Source organism: Bos javanicus, chromosome 29 (assembly GCF_032452875.1).
Source record: "Bos javanicus breed banteng chromosome 29, ARS-OSU_banteng_1.0, whole genome shotgun sequence".
Classification (NCBI taxonomy): Eukaryota; Metazoa; Chordata; class Mammalia; order Artiodactyla; family Bovidae; genus Bos; species Bos javanicus.
The window spans coordinates 27,234,268-27,252,658 of NC_083896.1; the positions used below are offsets into that span (position 1 = coordinate 27,234,268).

Genomic DNA, 18,391 nt, shown 5'->3' on the forward strand with positions numbered 1-18,391 from the left:
AATTAAAATTAAATGTTCTGATTCCTAACACAATTTTTTCCTGATTATTTTTCAGAGGGTAATGCATAGTGGGAGTTTGCCTCTCGAAGATATTTTGAGATTTCAAAATATAAGTGTTCCTGAAAAGAGTGAATCCATGAATTAAACAACTGTAAAGTGGTTTCTAACTTGACTGGAAAATGATTTGAATATATCTCAGAACTTCTGGTCTTGTCATAAACAACCATCAGCCTCTCAAGACATTCCTTCCAAGAGATTGATAAACTGGCTGTAAAATAGCCTTTTCTTAATACATGATATTTTTAATATATGATATATTTAATACATGATATTTTTTACCTGCCATTCATAGGAAGGCAGGTTGTTGCTTGTTAAAAACAGCCAATGTGCTCATTGGCAAAAAGCTTAATAATTTGATATTGGTGTTTAGACCTCAGTGTTCCTGATCCCTTTTCAAGGTCTGACTTCATCACAGCTATGAGGAACGCCTCGGTGGTGACTGAGTTTATTCTGCTGGGCATCCCGCACACAGAGGACCTGGAGACCATGCTCTTTGTCCTGTTTCTGTCCTTCTACATCTTCACCCTTATGGGGAACCTGCTCATCCTACTGGCAATTGTCTCCTCCGCTCTGCTGCACACTCCCATGTACTTCTTCCTGTGTAAACTGTCTGTGTGTGACATGTTTTTCCCCTCTGTGAGTTCCCCAAAGATGCTCTTCTACCTCGCAGGGAACAGCCGAGCCATCTCCTACGCAGGCTGCGTGTCCCAGCTCTTCTTCTACCACTTCCTGGGTTGTACCGAGTGTTTCCTGTACACGGTAATGGCCTATGATCGCTTTGTTGCCATATGTTACCCTCTGCGCTACACAATAATCATGAGTCACAGAGCGTGTGCCATCCTGGCCACGGGCACCTCATTTTTTGGCTGTATTCAGGCCACATTTCTAACTACACTCACCTTCCAGTTGCCCTACTGTGGCCCCAATGAAGTGGATTATTTCTTCTGTGATATCCCGGTCATGCTGAAGCTGGCTTGTGCAGACACCTCAGCCTTGGAGATGGTGGGGTTCATCAGTGTGGGCCTCATGCCCCTCAGCTGCTTCCTTCTCATCCTCACCTCCTACAGCCGCATCGTCTGCTCCATCCTGCAGATCCGCTCTGCAGACGGCCGAAAGCGCGCCTTCTCCACCTGCAGCGCCCACCTCACTGCCATCCTGCTTTTCTACATGCCAGTGGTCCTCATCTACCTACGGCCAACCCCAAGCCCCTGGATGGATGCAACTGTTCAGATCCTGAATAACCTGGTCACCCCCATGCTCAACCCGCTGATCTACAGCCTCAGGAATAAAGAGGTGAAATCATCTCTGAGGAAGGTCCTTTATCAGCTGGACTTCCTTCCTGAGCAGAGGTAGAGAAATCAGTAGCTACTACTTCAACTGTACTTCATAGTTTATGGAATATTACTGTATGGTAATATTCACAAACATCTTTGAGAGGACAGATACTACTATGATTACATCCATTTTGTGATGTGTGGACTAAGACTGGAAGCGATAAAATGGCTTGTTAAGGACACACAGGGCTTCCAGGTGGCAGTAGTGGTAAAGAACCTGCCAGTCTATACAGGGGATATAAGACACGGGAGTTCAATCCTTGGGTCAGGAAGATCCCCTGAAGGAGGGCACCGCAACCCTCTCAAGTATTCTTGCCTGGAGAATCCCATGGACAGAGAAGCCTGGTGGGTTACAGTCCATGGGCTCATAAAGAGTTGGACAAACTGAAGTGACTTAGCACGCACGCGTGTATGCAAGGACACATAAGGAGTGAATGGCAGAAAGAAGACTCGAGGGCTGGCTTTCTGACCCTGGGACGTGTGTGTTATCATGCTGCTGATAAGGGAAGGAGGGAGACCACTTTTTGCTTCTTCAGCTTCTCAAGATCTGTTTCTGTCATCCTCTTGCAGCCCCTCCTCCTCTTCTTTCCCCCTTTGCCCTGGTGCTTCTTCACCTTGGCCGCAGTGTTTGATTCCGCCAGTGTCTTCATTGAATAAGTCCTCATTTTATTGGTCTAGGAGTTGTTGAAAAAAAAAGAAAGACTTATATCCCCAAGGCTACAAGTATAGTGAATAGTGTTAGTCACTCAGTTGTGTCAGATTCTTTGTGACCCCATGGACTATATAGCTCACCAGGCTCCTCTGTCCATGAAATTCTCCAGACAAGAATACTGGAGTGGGTAGCCATTCCCTTCTCCAGGGTATCTTCCTAATCCAGGAATTGAACCCAGGTTTCCTATAATGTAGGTGGATTCTTTACCACCTGAGCTAACAGGGAAGCCCAAGTAGCTGGGACCTGAGGCAGGTCTCTCACGAGTGAGGCAGAGGGACTAGTGAACTTCTTTTCTACAAACCCTGTCTGCCGGGCTTAGCTGGGAAGCAGTCCTGGCTGGAAATGTGCAGCATGTGAAGGGGAATGGGGAGATGGGGAGAATCCACAGAGCCGTGACTGCACTGTGATGCTGTTTCAGAAATCTGGACTTGGTTTTGTATTCCTCAGCACAGCCAGGAGGCAATGTGGCACCCTAGATGTCATTGTTTTGTACCTTTGACTTCTCTGTTTATGGAAAGAATTTGAGTTTGGTCCCCATGCCCACATTTCTTTTTGCTTTGGCTGAAATACGGGAAGGTTGAAAAATGTGCTATTTCAATACAGTTTGTTTTCACAGCTGAACTGATTGAGCATTACTATCACACTTGGGGAATCTAGTGACTAGAATAAACATTCTAACGGAGACGTAGGGATGGAAGGACACTGGAAAGAGGGTGATAAATGAGAAGGGGGCAGAGATAGAGAGGAGTCTTTATTCCTGCCTCTGTACTTCTCAAAATCAGACAGCAGCCATGGAAACTTCCAGACCAGACTAGCACTGTTGTGTCTGTACCTCCAGGCACTGGTGTGAGCTAGCAATCACTCCTGGATCAGAGACAAACTCTTGTTGGTCTCTTCTCTTAAACTCTTAAAAACCTTTTTATTTTTTTGCTGCTCAGTAAACAAGAGTCTAAAGGGGAAGGTTCAAATACACTTCAAATAGCTCTAAATTTAATATATCCCCAATTTTTCTAGGTGGTGCAGTGGTAAACAATCTGCCTTCCAATGCAGGAGACATAAGAGATGTGGGTTCGCCCGTGGGTCAGGAAGATCCCCTGGAGGAGGATCCACAGGATCACAAAGAGTTGGACACGACTAAGCACACACACATGCATACACAAACCCTTCTAAGCCTCTCTGAGTCTACATGATCTCTTCCCATTCCTCAGTTTCCTGGTTGTAACAGCTCAGAGGGTCAACCTAGCACAATTTGTAATAATAAAAGATGGAATCAAATTCCTATTCATTTTCACTCATTCAGATGTCATCTGATAGATAACTCTGCTAGGAGTGGGCAAGGCAAAGATAAAGAAGACACAGATGATCTTACCTAAATGATGTCATAGCCTGCTGGAGAAAACAGACATACAATAGTTAAATTATAACTGTAGACAGAAAAAGATACACTGAAGCTACACCAGGAATGGAGAGACCAAGAAAATGTGATAAATGGAGATTTATAGAGCATTTATCATGTACTAAGCACTATACTAGTTTATTTGCATTATTATATCATTTTATTTTTGTAATGATCCTATCTGCCTGCAATGCAGGAGACCCTGGTTCAGTTCCTGAGTCGGGAAGATCCCCTGGAAAAGGGATAGGCTACCCACTCCAGTATTCTTGGGCTTCCCTAGTGGCTCAGTTGGTAAAGAATCCACCTGCAATGTGGGAGACCTGGGTTCAATCCCTGGGTTGGGAATATCCCCTGGAGAAGGGAAAGGCTACCCACTCCACTACTCTGGCCTAGAGAATTCCATGGACTCTATAGTCCATGGGGTCACAAAGAGTCAGACATGACTGAGCGACTTTCATTCACTCAATGACCCTATGAGCTAAATACTTGTTATTACTGTATTTTTGTATTTTACAGTTTAGAAATATGAGATTGAGCATGGGAAACTTGTTCAAAACCATACATGTCATGTGTACCTTGGCTGCCGTCCAGCCCTATGTTTGTCTTGCTGCTGCTACTACTGCTAAGTCGCTTCAGTCGTGTCCGACTCTGTGCGACCCCATAGACGGCAGCCCATCAGGCTCCCCCGTCCCTGGGATTCTTCAGGCAAGAACACTGGAGTGGGTTGCCATTTCCTTCTCTGATGCATGAAAGTGAAAAGTGAAAGTGAAGTTGCTCAGTCGTGTCCGACTCTTAGCTACCCCATGGACTACAGCCCACCAGGCTCCTCCGTCCATGGGATTTTCCAGGCAAGAGTACTGGAGTGGGGTGCCGTTGCCTTCTTCATGTTTGGCTTACTCTCTGTTATAGACTGAATTGTGTTTTCCCCCCAGATTCACATGTTGGAGTCTTAACTGTCGCCTGCCAGACCCCATACCTCAGAATGTGGCTGTAATTTGGAGATAGGACCTTTAAAGCAGTAATTAAATTAAAATGAGGCTCTTAGGGTGGACCCCAATTCAACATGACTGATGTCCTTATGAGAAAGGTAATATGCAGATACAAAGAGACACCAGGGATACAGTTGGAGGAATGTCGGCATGAGGATGTGCAAGAGGGTGGCCATCGGCAAGTCATCAAGGACAGAGCCTGAAATGGGTCCCTTGTCCTCCCAGAGGAAACCAACCCTTCTGTCTCCTTGATCTTAGACTCCTAGACTCCAGAACTGTGAGAAAATAAATGTCTGTTTTTTATGCCACCCAATTTGTGGTTCAGTATTTTGTCCCCATAGTCCTAGAAAACCGAGACTTCCAAGCCCAGATCTGTTCTAATGCCTCCCATATCCAGCGTATGATTTGTGCTGCTGATAACAGCATGCTCTTTCTATATTCATTCCTATTAACATCACTGTTTGAGACTCAGAAATGATCTTTGTTTCCCAAAGGAGGTAATGGAAAGTTCCAGATAAGAAACACATTTATAAAACTTTTCTTACCACTTACGCCAAGCTGTAAGATTTCTCTAAGGGAATCATTGTGAAGAGAATTCTGTAGTTAATTAATCTCAAAGGTACTCACTCTTATGAGATGCTTCTCCTGCTCATTATGACTTTGGCTTTTATTTTTGCCCTCTAATTTTTAGTTCTCACTTCAGAGCTGCATATCAGGGCCAAGTGGATTAATAAGATTGGGAATTGATACTGGAAGTACAAGAAGGCTTGTTAGTTTTATGGTCTGGGTTTTCTCTGCAATTAGTATTCCAGGGAAGAACTAAGTGTGAGTGTAACATACATGTGTATATGCGTATGTGTATACACACACACACACACACAACATACAGCCTACTTTCCACACACGTTCAGGCAAAATTTCATTCACCTCAGTTTTTCTAGCATTTCTAAGGTGAGACTGATTTCTTCCTAAATTATTGCATTAAAAGAGAGAGATTCTATGATATTACCTTTTTGTGAGAGTTAGTGATAAAAATGTCACTTGCCAGTTATGATGCAATTATATGGTCTAGACAAAGCAGTTAAAATAATTCAGAGTTTCAAATGGCTACATATTCTGAGCATGGAATCTTCTTATCTCAAAGAAGCACCATTGGAATCTTTCAGTCACATTCCAGGGCTCAGAGCTGGCTTTGCCCAGCACCTAATAAAAAGCAGAATTAAAGCAAGGCAGTTAGACCAAACAGCAGGGCCCGGGTGAGCAATCTGACACTCAGAGTGAATTTTAAGATGGAATGCAGAAGGTTCAGTTTATCAGCCCTGACAGTTCTCATGGCTTAAATCAATCCGATACTTGCTAGTTCTTTCCATCAGTAGTTGCTATGAAAATTTGTATCTCATGTTATTGCCTGCAGTTTTGATACCCAAAATTTAGAAGTATTTACATTCTTAGTTATTTTGAGAGAGCTAAGGAATATTTAATTTCCTTAAATACACACACACAAAACCCATGCACACACACACGTGATACAATCAATGGAACTGACAATAATTCTGATAATATACCAACAGAATGAAATTCATTATTTTAAAGTGAATATAAAAGTCCTTTAGGGATGCCAATAAACAAACCATTTCTATGAAAACAAAGAGCTACATTCTTAAGTCCTGTAAGACATAGGAAGATAGAAATTTATGAGACCTTAAAGATCATACCAATATAAATGAAAATTATATATAATTTATGAATTATAAATTAATTTAACCAATATAAATGAATTTTATAATTTCATTTTATAAATTTCATTTTATAAATTCATTTTATAAATGAATTTTATAATTTTATAATTTAACCAATATAAATGAAAGTTTCAATATAAAATGAAAACAGTGATTTCATTTTATATATATAATGAGGCAACTGAATCCAGAGAGCCCAAACAACATACATAAAATAACATGGAACAAGTGAGAAAAAAGTTAGGGACTCTGTTCTCCAATGCAGCTTCACTTAAAAGGATGGATTGGTATCTAAATTAGGATCTAAATCTTATACTGAGTTTGTCTGTTTAGAATAAGTTTTAAAAATTTTATTTATTTCTTTTAATTGGAGGATAATTACTTTACAATATTGTGATGGTTTTTTGCCATAGAGTGACATGAATTGGCCATAGGCATACATGTATTCTCCTGAATCCTCCTCCATAGTCTTTATAGTTATCTTTATACTTGTCTTCTCCACCTCGTAGCTGGTGAATTCTCTGAGAATAGGTACTGTATGTCTCATATATCTCGTACCACTAAGCCCGTCTTTGTGTCCCATGCAGTGGTTCAGCACAGAGTCTGAGCACAGCTGAAAGTCTATCACTATTTTTAATATTGAATTGGATATACTTTAGTAAGTGATGCCTGTACATAGCCTGGTCCTCAACTCTCTGGCCAGTTTATTATTTATAGAGCTAAGTCTATCTACTGGGAAGCAAATGATGAGCAGAAGTAAAGAGAGAAATTTAGACTAGGGTCCACATGAAAAGATAGTCTAAATGCAACATAGTTAGATCTTATTTTTAGATCATGATTATCAAATAGAACTGTTGAGGTGGAAGGGACCTCAGAGATCCCTCATATAAATACCTCTCCTAGAAAAGAGGAAAGAGGTCTGTGTATCTTACTGAGTGCTCAGAAGTGAGGGCACTAAACTGGGAGTTCTGTTCTCCAAGGGATCTGAAGTCTAAGTTGATTTCCTCTTATTTTAATTAACTGATGTATTAATTTAGCAAACATTCATTGAGTCACTGTTAAGTTACTTAACAGAGAAAGAAAAGCTGATTTGGGCAGAGGTCTTTATGTAATTAGTTATGAAACAAATTAAGTATTATGTGTCAAAAATGTAATTAAAATATGAAGTGGGTTCAAATGAGAGAGGTTTATTTGGTCTGGGAATACCAGGGTGAGCCTAAAAGAGAAGATCACATATGAAATGTGTATTGCTGGCTGGTAGGATTTAAAAATTTGAGAATGGGGATGGCCATAAGAGGAAAATCTAGGAGTGGTTAAGGCATAGAAATGTCAAGAGAAATAGAAAAGTCATTAGTTTTTTTTCCTTTTTAGCAAAAAAAAAAAAAAATCAGTAATATATAATGCTTAATATTGTGTTATATGTTTATAATATAGCAGCTATTATTATGTATAATATGGTATGTACATACAATGTATACTATACATATATGTATAATTCATTTGTATATATATATATAGTAATATGTTCTATTTTTATTGTATACTGTTAATATAGTATTTTATAGTATTTTCAATGTTTGTAGCATGGTATTATTTATATTCATTTGGCAAAAGCCATGCTAAAAGCATTGGCTATATGGTCAGGAAAAAGAGAAACAGCAGGCTTGAAATTAATTGTTAGGCTATCCATGCTCTCCTTCTGCTCTGCATTTGGTTTCCATGGAAACCTTCCAGAGGACCCTGTAAGTCAGCGACTGACTGAAGCTGGTTTGCTGAGCCCTTTGAAATGAGGTGTAAGCTTGAAGGTCAGAGAAAATGTTGCAAGTAAAATTGCACTGGCTGAATAATTTTCAAAGTCCATTGAACATAATTAGGCCTATTATTTTCCACCCGTAATTCTATTCCTAGCCATCATATTATCAGGTCCCTGACCACATCCAGATACATGTATATAACTTACATCTCTATGTATCTCTTGGGGAGTCACAATTTAAGGTCATTTCAAACATGTAAGTGGGTTTCTTAGGTGGCTCAGTGGTAAAGAACCCGCCTGTCAATGGAGGAGACGCAAGAGACACACGTTCGATCCTTGGCTCAGGAAGATCCTCTGGAGGAGGAAAGGGCAACCCACTCCAGTAATTAACCTGGGAAATGCCATGGACAGAGTAGCCTGGGAGGCTACAGTCCATAGGATTGCAGAGTCAGACACAACTGAACACTCATGCAAACATACAAAGAAGATATATAGTGGGCAACTGTTGCTCCTATGGGACAAACTCAGATGCACAAAATGTAACTTCCTTTGTTTTTTCATACCTAGCTTATTTTTATCTTGCACCTCCATTTCTGCCAAATGGTTGGTAGGAAAAATATCCTAGTTACATTGAAGTCAATGAGATTCAAGTTACACTTATTATATTCAAGTTACAAACTTAGTCAATTTTGAACTTTCTACCCTCATCCTTCATTTCTCCAGGGTTGATTCTGAGCTCTGTGACTACAAACTATAGCATTGGTAAAGAGGGATGTCCATTTTTCCACTTTGATACACCTTCTTGTGGTCTCCTCTGATATGTACTGTGACCTGTGATGGTGTTTGGTCAACTCCATCTGTCCTGACATCTGCTGGAAGTAACCCTTTCCTACCATGGTCACCCAACAACATTGTTATCTAACATTGACATCCAACATCATCATCCCATGGAGACTCCCCTCATCATAAACTGGAGACCCCTTTAGATTTCCCCCAAAATCGAATTTCTACAATCCCTTTAAATTAATTAGCTGGTAAAAATAATATATTGATGATAAGTTAAAAGCTCACTTTTAAAAGAAGCAAGATTACAGCAAGGGTAAGAAAGATAATTCAAAGGATGATTGAATATACCTTGAATAGTTTAGGATGGACAGGTTCAGTTCAGTTCAGTCACTCAGTCATGTGCAACTCTTTGTGACCCCATGAATCGCAGCACGCCAAGCCTTCCTGTCTATCACCAACTCCCAGAGTTCACTGAGACTCATGTCCCCCGAGTCAGTGATGCCATCCAGCCATCTCATCCTCTGTCGTCACCTTCTCCTCTTGCCCCCAATCCCTCCCAGCATCAGAGTCTTTTCCAATGAGTCAACTCTTCGCATGAGGTGGCCAAAGTACTGGAGTTTCAGCTTTAGCATCATTCCTTCCAAAGAACACCCAGGGCTGATCTCCTTCAGAATGGACTGGTTGGATCTCCTTGCAGTCCAAGGGACTTTCAGGAGTCTTCTCCAACATCACAGTTCAAAAGCATCAATTCTTCGGTGCTCAGCCTTCTTCACAGTCCAACTCTCACATCCATACATGACCACTAGAAAAACCATAGCCTTGACTAGACGGACCTTTGTTGGCAAAGTAATGTCTCTGCTTATCAATATGCTATCTAGGTTGGTCATAACTTTCCTTCCAAGGAGTAAGCGTCTTTTATTTTCATGGCTTCAGTCACCATCTGCAGTGATTTTGGAGCCCAGAAAAATAAAGTCTGACACTGTTTCCACTATTTCCCCATCTGTTTGCCATGAAGTGATGGGACCAGATGCCATGATCTTCGTTTTCTGAAAGTTGAGCTTTAAGCCAACTTTTTCACTCTCCTCTTTCACTTTCATCAAGAGGCTTTTTAGTTCCTCTTCACTTTCTGCCATAAGGGTGGTGTCATCTTCATATCTGAGGTTATTGATATTTCTTCCGGAAATCTTGATTCCAGCTTGTGCTTCTTCCAGACCAGCATTTCTCATGATGTACTCTGCATATAAGTTAAATAAGCAGGATGACAATATACAGCTGTGATGTACAACTTTTCCTATTTGGAACCAGTCTGTTGTTCCATGTCCAGTTCTAACTGTTGCTTCCTGACCTGCATATAGCTTTCTCAAGAGGCAGGTCAGGTGGTCTGGTATTCCCATCTCTTTCAGAATTTTCCACAGTTTATTGTGATCCACACAGTCAAAGACTTGGCATAGTCAATAAAGCAGAAATAGATGTTTTTCTGGAACTCTCTTGCTTTTTCGATGATCCAGTGGATGTTGGCAATTTGATCTCTGGTTCCTCTGCCTTTTCTAAAACCAGCTTGAACATCTGGAAGTTCACGGTTCACATATTGCTGAAGCCTGGCTTAGAGAAATTTGAGCATTACTTTACTAGCGTGTGAGATGAGTGCAATTGTGCGGTAGTTTGAGCATTCTTTGGCATTGCCTTTCTTTGGGATTGGAATGAAAACTGACCTTTTCCAGTCCTGTGGCCACTGCTGAGTTTTCCAAATTTGCTGGCATATTGAGTGCAGGATTTTCACAGCATCATCTTTCAGGATTTGAAATAGTTCAACTGGAATTCCATCACCTCCACTAGCTTTGTTCGTAGTGATGCTTTCTAAGGCCCTCTTGACTTCCCATTCTAGGATGTCTGGCTCTAGGTGAGTGATCATACCATCGTGATTATCTTGGTCATGAAGATCTTTTTTTGTACAGTTCTTCTGTGTATTCTTGCCACCTTTTGTTAATATCTTCTGCTTCTGTTAGGTCCATACCATTTCTGTCCTTTATCGAGCTCATCTTTGCATGAAATGTTCCCTTGGTATCTCTAATTTTCTTGAAAAGATCTCTAGTCTTTCCCATTCTATTGTTTTCCTCTATTTCTTTGCATTGATCACTGAAGAAGGCTTTCTTGTCTCTCCTTGCTATTCTTTGGAACTCTACATCAAATGGGATATTTTTCCTTTTCTCCTTTGCTTTTCAGGTTTCTTATTTTCATAGCTATTTGTAAGGCCTCCCCAGACAGCCATTTTGCTTTTTTGCATTTCTTTTCCATGGGGATGGTCTTGATCCCTGTCTCCTGTACAATGTCACGAACCTCCTTCCATAGTTCATCAGGCACTCCATCTATCAGATCTAGGCCCTTAAATCTATTTTTCACTTACACTGTATAATCATAAGGGATTTGATTTAGGTCATACCTGAATGATCTAGTGGTTTTCCCTACTTTCTTCAATTTAAGTCTGAATTTGGCAATAAGGAGTTCATGATCTGAGCCACAGTCAGCTCCTGGTCTTGTTTTTGTTAACTGTATAGAGCTTCTCCATCTTTGGCTGCAAAGAATATAATCAATCTGATTTTGGTGTTGACCATCTGGTGATGTCCATGTGTAGAGTCTTCTCTTGTGGTGTTCGAAGAGGGTGTTTGCTATGACCAGTGCATTTTCTTGGCAAAACTGTTAGTCTTTGCCCTGCTTCATTCCATATTCCAAGGCCAAATTTGCCTGTTACTCCAGGTGTTTCTTGACTTCTTACTTTTGCATTCCAGTCCCCTATAATGAAAAGGACATCTTTTTTGGGTATTACTTCTAAAAAGTCTTGTAGGTCTTCACAGAACCATTCAACTTCTGCTTCTTCAGCGTTACTGGTTGGGGCATAGACTTGGATTACCGTGATATTGAACGGTTTGCCTTGGAAATGAACAGAGATCATTCTGTCATTTTTGAAATTGAATCCAAGTACTGCATTTCAGACTCTTTTGTTGACCATGATGGCTACTCCATTTCTTCTAAGGGATTCCTGCCCGCAGTAGTAGATATAATGGTCATTTGAGTTAAATTCACCCATCCAGTCCATTTTAGTTCGCTGATTCTCTGAATGTCGACGTTCACTCTTGCCATCTCCTGTTTGACCACTTCCAATTTGCCTTGATTCATGGACCTAACATTCCAGGTTCCTATGCAATATTGCTCTTTACAGCACAGACAGGTACACACTGCTAAATTTAAAATGATAATCAACATGGACCTACCTTATAGCATAGGGAACTCTGCTCAATGCTATGTGGCAGCCTGGATGGAAGAGGGGCTTGGGGGAGAATGGGTACATGTATATGTATTTCTGAGTCCCTTTGTAGTTCTCCTGAAAATATCACAACATTGTTAATAGGCTATACAGCAATATAAAATAAAAAGTTAAGAAAAAATAAAATCAAGTTGATAAATGACACATAAAACTCACAAATATAAATATATTTCTTTGATTAAATTCAGTATCAATTATTTGATTTCACATAAAACAACATAATCATTTAGATCAAATCAGTGCATTTAGGATTTTATAGGTTTTATAGTATATTTTTTGCATTTATTTTGCTTATTTCTATATAAAGGTTGAAAGCAACCATTCACATCTAGTTTCAAATTAGAGATAACAATACTTAAGAAAATGTATAGTCAACAAGAACATTTTTTTCTGATTGTATATAATTCAAGTTGAAGTACCAACAATCTAGATTCTGCATTTCACCTCTGGGCATATACACAAGAGATTTGGAAACGTATGGTCAAACAGAAACTTATATATAAATTTTCATAAGAGCACTATTAATAATAATCTGAAGTAGGAACAACCGAGTTCAGTTCAGTTTCAGTTTAGTTGCTTAGTTGTGTCCAACTCTTTGCAACCACATGGACTGGAGCACACCAGGAGTCCCTGTCCACCACCAACTTCCAGAGGTTACACAAACTCATTTCCATTGAGTCAGTGATGCCATCCAACCATCTTATCCTCTGTTCTTCCCTTCTCCTGCCTTTAATCTTTCCCAGGGTCTTTTCCAATGAGTCAGTTCTTCACATCAGGTGGCCAAATTATTGGAGCTTCAACTTCAACATCAGTCCTTCCAATGAATATTCAGGACTGATTTCCTTTAGGATTGAATGGTTGGCTCTCCTTGTAGTCCAAGGGACTCTCAAGAGTCTTCTCCAACACCAAGTTCAAAAGCATCAATTCTTCAGCACTCAGCTTTCTTGATAATACAACTTTCACATCCAAACACAACTACTGGGAAAACCATAGCCTTGACTAGATGGACCTTTGTTGGCAAAGTAATGTCTCTGCTTTTCAATATGCTGTCTAGGTTGGTCATAACTTTCCTTCCAAGGAGTAAGCGTCTTTTAATTTCATGGCTGCAGTCACCATCTGCAGTGATTTTGGAGCCCCCGAAAATAAAGTCTGTCACTGTTTCCATTGTTTCCCCATCTATTTGCCATGAAGTGATGGGACCAGATGCCATGATCTTAGTTTTCTGAAAGTTGAGTTTTAAGCCAATTTTTTCACTTTTCTCTTTCACTTTCATCAAGAGCCTCTTTAGTTCTTCTTTGCTTTCTGCCATAAAGGTGCCATAAGGGTGGTGTCATTTGCATATCTGAGGTTATCTGCATTCCTGAGGCAGTAAACTTAATAACCTCAGAAACAACCCATATACCCATAAAGTAATGAATTAGTAAAAAATGTACTATATCTACACCATGCACAATTTTTTGGCTATAAAAGGAATGAAGTGCTGGTAGGTGCTATGAAGTAGATGAACCTTGAAAACATTATGCCAAATGAAAGAAGGTAGATGCAAAAGGCTACATGGTGTATGATTGTATTTACATGAACTGTGCACAAAAGACAAGTCCATAACAGCAGAAAAGCACATTATGGTGTCCTAGAGTGAGGGATGGGAAGAAGCAATGCCTGCAAGTAGGCATGAGGGATCTTTCTAATGTGATAGAAATGTTCTAAAATTGGATTGTGGTATTGGTGGCAAAACTGTGAAATCACTGAACTGTATACTTTATTTATTTATTTATTTTTGGCCTTGGAATATTGTTTTTTTTTTTTTAAACTTTATATAATTGTATTAGTTTTGCCAAATATCAAAATGAATCGGCCACAGGTATACATGTGTTCCCCATCCTGGACCCTCCTCCCTCCTCCCTCCTCATACCATTCCTCTGGGTTGTCCCAGTGCACTAGCCCCAAGCATCCAGTATCGTGCATCGAACCTGGACTGGCATCTCGTTTCTTACATGATATTTTACGTGTTTCAATGTCATTCTCCCAAATCTTCCCACCCTCTCCCTCTCCCACAGAGTCCAAAAGACTGTTCTATACATCAGTGTCTCTTTTGCTGTCTCGTACACCGGGTTATTGTTACCATCTTTCTAAATTCCATATATATGCATTAGTATACTGTATTGGTGTTTTTCCTTCTGGCTTACTTCACTCTGTATAATAGGCTCCAGTTTCATCCACCTCATTAGGACTGATTCAAATGTATTCTTTTTAATGGCTGAGTAATAGCAACCTAGATGTCCATCAGCAGATGAATGGATAAGAAAGCTATGGTACATATACACAATGGAGTATTACTCAGCCATTAAAAAGAACTGTATACTTTAAATGGTAGGTTTTATGATGTGTGAATTATATCTCAAGAAATTTGTTATTAAAAAGTCAATAGTCTAGGTCCTTTTAACACATTATTCCAGCCACTTTTAATCATACTAATTAAGTGAAAATAATTAAAATAGTGCTAATTCTTAATATTTACAGAAAGATTTACAATTCAAAATCAAATTTGCACATACATTATCTCATGTGAAATTCATAAGACTATAATGTGAGAGGTATTATCATCTCAGGTTTACAGATAAAGAAATTTGGTGATCATCAGACAATTTGAGTAACTTGTTCATTCTCACACACCAGTCATTGTGTGGTCAGGATTTAAACCCAGATGTTATGGTTCAAAATCTTACACTTTAAGTACCAAGCAGCAATTATGAACTATAATTGTTCTGAGGTACTATAAGTGTTCTGAGGAAGAACCAACCATTGAGACTTTAAATGTCAGGAATGAAAACTTTAATGTAGGATTAGGTCTTTACTTTTCATAGATAATAAGTTGAATGTTTTCCAGCATATCTGGTAGCTCTTCCAGAATGGTCCTTGGCAAAAGTTTCATCATCTTCAATACAGAGACCAATTGGCTACATCTCATTGAAAAACAAAACAAAACAAAACAAAAACAGTATTAGATTCCTTAAACTAATTAGGGAGAAAATGATGTTGTCTGTAAGCCTTAGGGACTTAAAACAGACTTCATGGAATCTGGTTGTTTAGAGATGCCAGTTCTATTTAAGCCTCTGATACCCACTCTTGAGGAGGTTTTAGAGCCTAGAGAAAGGATCAATGATTCAATGAGCTCTAGATTGGGAATCTATTTGCACAGACCCTGACCAGCTCAAGCACAGAACCACAGCCACACCACAAGCCTAAAGACCCCAGGATCAAGCCAGTTTGTATCCTTTCTTGACAAGGTGACCATAAAAGCGTCCATAAGAGGCACCAGAAGAATAGAGAAATGTAAAACTGTACTGACCTGGACCACAACTCTGTTTTTATGATGGTATAAGCCTACATGTTTATTATAACATATAGTTTCCTTTCTTTTTCCCTGTATCTTTTCCTATCACTTTCTCACTCCTATCTGCCCTTTCTGCCATGTAACTTCCTTATTCTATTTTTTTCCCCATTTGCTTTAAGTAGATGCTAAGACATTTTCACTCTTTGTTATGGAATATAAACACAAATATATTTGTTTCACCTTAGTTCTTAACCTGCTCAGTCATAGACATTATGTGTCATTTTTCTAGTTTAGTCTAAGTAGTGATTGCTCATCATTTTGATGGCTGTGACCCCTTTTAAGAACCCAAAAATACTTATGGACATTTTCCCAGAAAAAAATATGTGTCTGTGTGTGTATGTCTGTGTGTATCTCCCTCCCCATCCCCCTGATATGACATGGTGAAAATGATGTCAAGGGATTAGGTAGAACTGATTCAGATTAACCACAACATACCCTGGACCTAAATTCTAATCCTGAATCTAAGACATTGGGCGTTTTTGTCCTCTCTTGATCTTTATTTTTTCATTTACGATTCGAGACACAAACTGAGTTCGTCTTTTTGTCTCCTTCCAGGTTTAGCCACGTAGGATTTACTCTGCATTAGTTATAGTATATATCAGCTCTATGGCTCTCCTTCGTATGATGATAATAAAGATATGTTTACAGTTAAGGAATTGTGCCATAGAATTATTCATTAGAACATTACGATTTGGGCTCCTGGATTGTTAAATTGTTCGCTGGCCTAACTGTTCTCATGAATTGAGAGAAGAAATTTAAAATAACCACTTTAATATATTTACAGTGTTCTTGTCCCTGGAGAGTCATTCAAATGACTGACATTGCTTGGTATGTCATTTCCTGGTATTCACGTCAATGCTATTATACACAGAGTAAACACAGCCTGATAGTCCTTTTTCTATCCATTTTATTTTCTGACTCATTTTACAGCCTTACAACTGTATTAGGCTTCTTTTTCACCAACATGAAACCTGGACTGAGACTTTTAAAAATTCAGAAATAATTATAGACCAACTGTAATCAGGTGACTCATGCTTAGCAAACACCTCACCAGATCTCTATTTTGGCGGGGAGAGAGAGTGTCAGAAATTACTATCTGGTAATCATACGTAATGTGGCAAATTATTTAATCTTCTATTATGCAGTTTACTCTTCTGAGGCACTTTCATTTTCAATCGTAAGTAATGTGGCAAATTATTATTCCATTTACTCTTCTGTAAATGGGGAATAATAATACAACTACTACAGATGGTTGTTAAGAGGATTAAATATGTTAATGTATATAAAGGGCTGATTATTAGTTATTATTTATTTAATTTACTGATTTTTAGCAGTACGTTGAAATCAGATAATAATGTGAGGAGTGGTGAGGGGAAGGAATGAAGACAGGACTCATAATTCCCTAGACTTCTCAAGTGCTCCCAGTTCCTCTCTTGTGTTCTATATTTTGTACTCATCTATATTTTCCTAAATGCAAGGAGCAATCTTCCATTTTTTGGTTACATCTTTAGCCCTGAACTTCTCTTTGGTTTCAGAGTCATGCATTCAACTCCACTTTGGACATCATCATTACTTGGTCCATAGGTTCCTCAAAGTCAATAGATACAGGAACAATTATATTATTTACCTTAAAAATAGATTTTCATTCTATAATTCACTTAGTTCCATATTTCATTGAATAGCACTACCATCCACCATGTTGAATTAAGAGAATAATTTAGCATTATAGGAATGAGGGTTTTTTCAATGTCTAAACATTTGCTAATGTTGTTTTATTGCGTGTTATAATTTCTCTTTTCTGATTTGAAAACTGTCCCCTTTCTGCTCTTGGATCAATAGAATCAATAGAATGTATTCTTTTTATTCAAAACTTCAATAAAAAAAATCAAAACATGTTATCTAAAAAAGGCATGGTCTAAATAAACTTTTATGATTTATTTTATCATAAAATTTTAGATATCTTATTATTCCCTGAGGCAATGAAGAAAAAAAGCTGAAGGATGTGTGTAAGATGGATCCCTTAAAGTTAATAATCTGTTTTTCTGATTAATTTCTGACTCATCACGCATGTTAGTCTTGATTTTACTCTTAAAAGTTGCTTTCCCTTTGCATATTAAAAAAAAAAAACTGTTTAGGATGTTAAGTTCATCTGATTTCATATGGTTGCTTCGGGAGCAAAAAGTATCCTATTTCAGATAGTTCATGAAATTTGTTATTTCTGAATCTCTTTTAGAGAATACAAAAAAACCTCTCCAGAATGTTATGAAATATTCTTTATTTTCAGTGATTTACTTTATCCATAGTTTTTGAAAATGTTTTGTATGTACATTTGTGCAATGCTAGTTAGAATACTCAAATTTAGTTAAATTGAAAGAATTATAAAAGTTGATCCATATATCTTCCCTACTTAGATCAGAAATAGGATACATAATATATCCAAATATTTTAGTAAAGAAAAACTTACTGCCATTTTAGGCAGTTTCTTTTACCAATATCTTCCATATGGATGTAGATGAAAATGTGGACACTATACAACACCTTATGATTAAAGGAAGGGCATGCTGGAAAGAATACAGTGTATTGTGTATTTTTGATGACAGTCCAAATACACAAAGATGTTTTGATAGGCTTGGGTGATGGGTGAATACTAAAACTATAAAACTGGACACCTATAAATTATATATGTAGGAACCTGTGTTTTCATAAAAAAAGACATAAAAAATGTTTTCAGCACTAAATAACAGAAACCAGTGTGAAAACGTCTTTTTAGCTTCACATGTGAATAATTCAATTTCAGATCACAGTGTTCTCAAAGTTGCTTTGAAAGTTCATGAAATGTATAAGTGCACTGACAGAAATAGAATAAGGAATGCAGGGTAACAGCTCTCATTGTATAACTGTCTGCA

The 18,391-nt window shown here is 38.6% G+C and overlaps 1 protein-coding gene and 1 long non-coding RNA gene across 2 annotated transcripts in view; one reads left to right on the forward strand and one right to left on the reverse strand.

The window, feature by feature from the left end:
* Positions 1–306: 306 nt before the first annotated feature.
* LOC133241789 (olfactory receptor 10D1B-like) lies at positions 307–1,856 on the forward strand. The gene has a single exon (XM_061407710.1). It carries the CDS (start codon positions 478–480, stop codon positions 1,411–1,413), a length of 936 nt encoding a protein of 311 aa, XP_061263694.1. The 5' UTR covers positions 307–477; the 3' UTR covers positions 1,414–1,856.
* A 13,050-nt stretch (positions 1,857–14,906) lies between these two features.
* Positions 14,907–18,391, reverse strand: part of LOC133241144 (uncharacterized) — a 67,873-nt gene continuing 64,388 nt past the window's right edge. The window contains exon 4 of the long non-coding RNA XR_009734526.1: positions 14,907–15,054. This is a non-coding gene — a long non-coding RNA (uncharacterized LOC133241144). The remainder of the gene's footprint in view (positions 15,055–18,391) is intronic.

Coding starts and splice junctions, on each gene's coding strand:
- LOC133241789 (XM_061407710.1), top strand. CDS start 478: ATGAGGAACGCCTCGGTGGTGACTGAGTTTATTCTGCTGGGCATCCCG.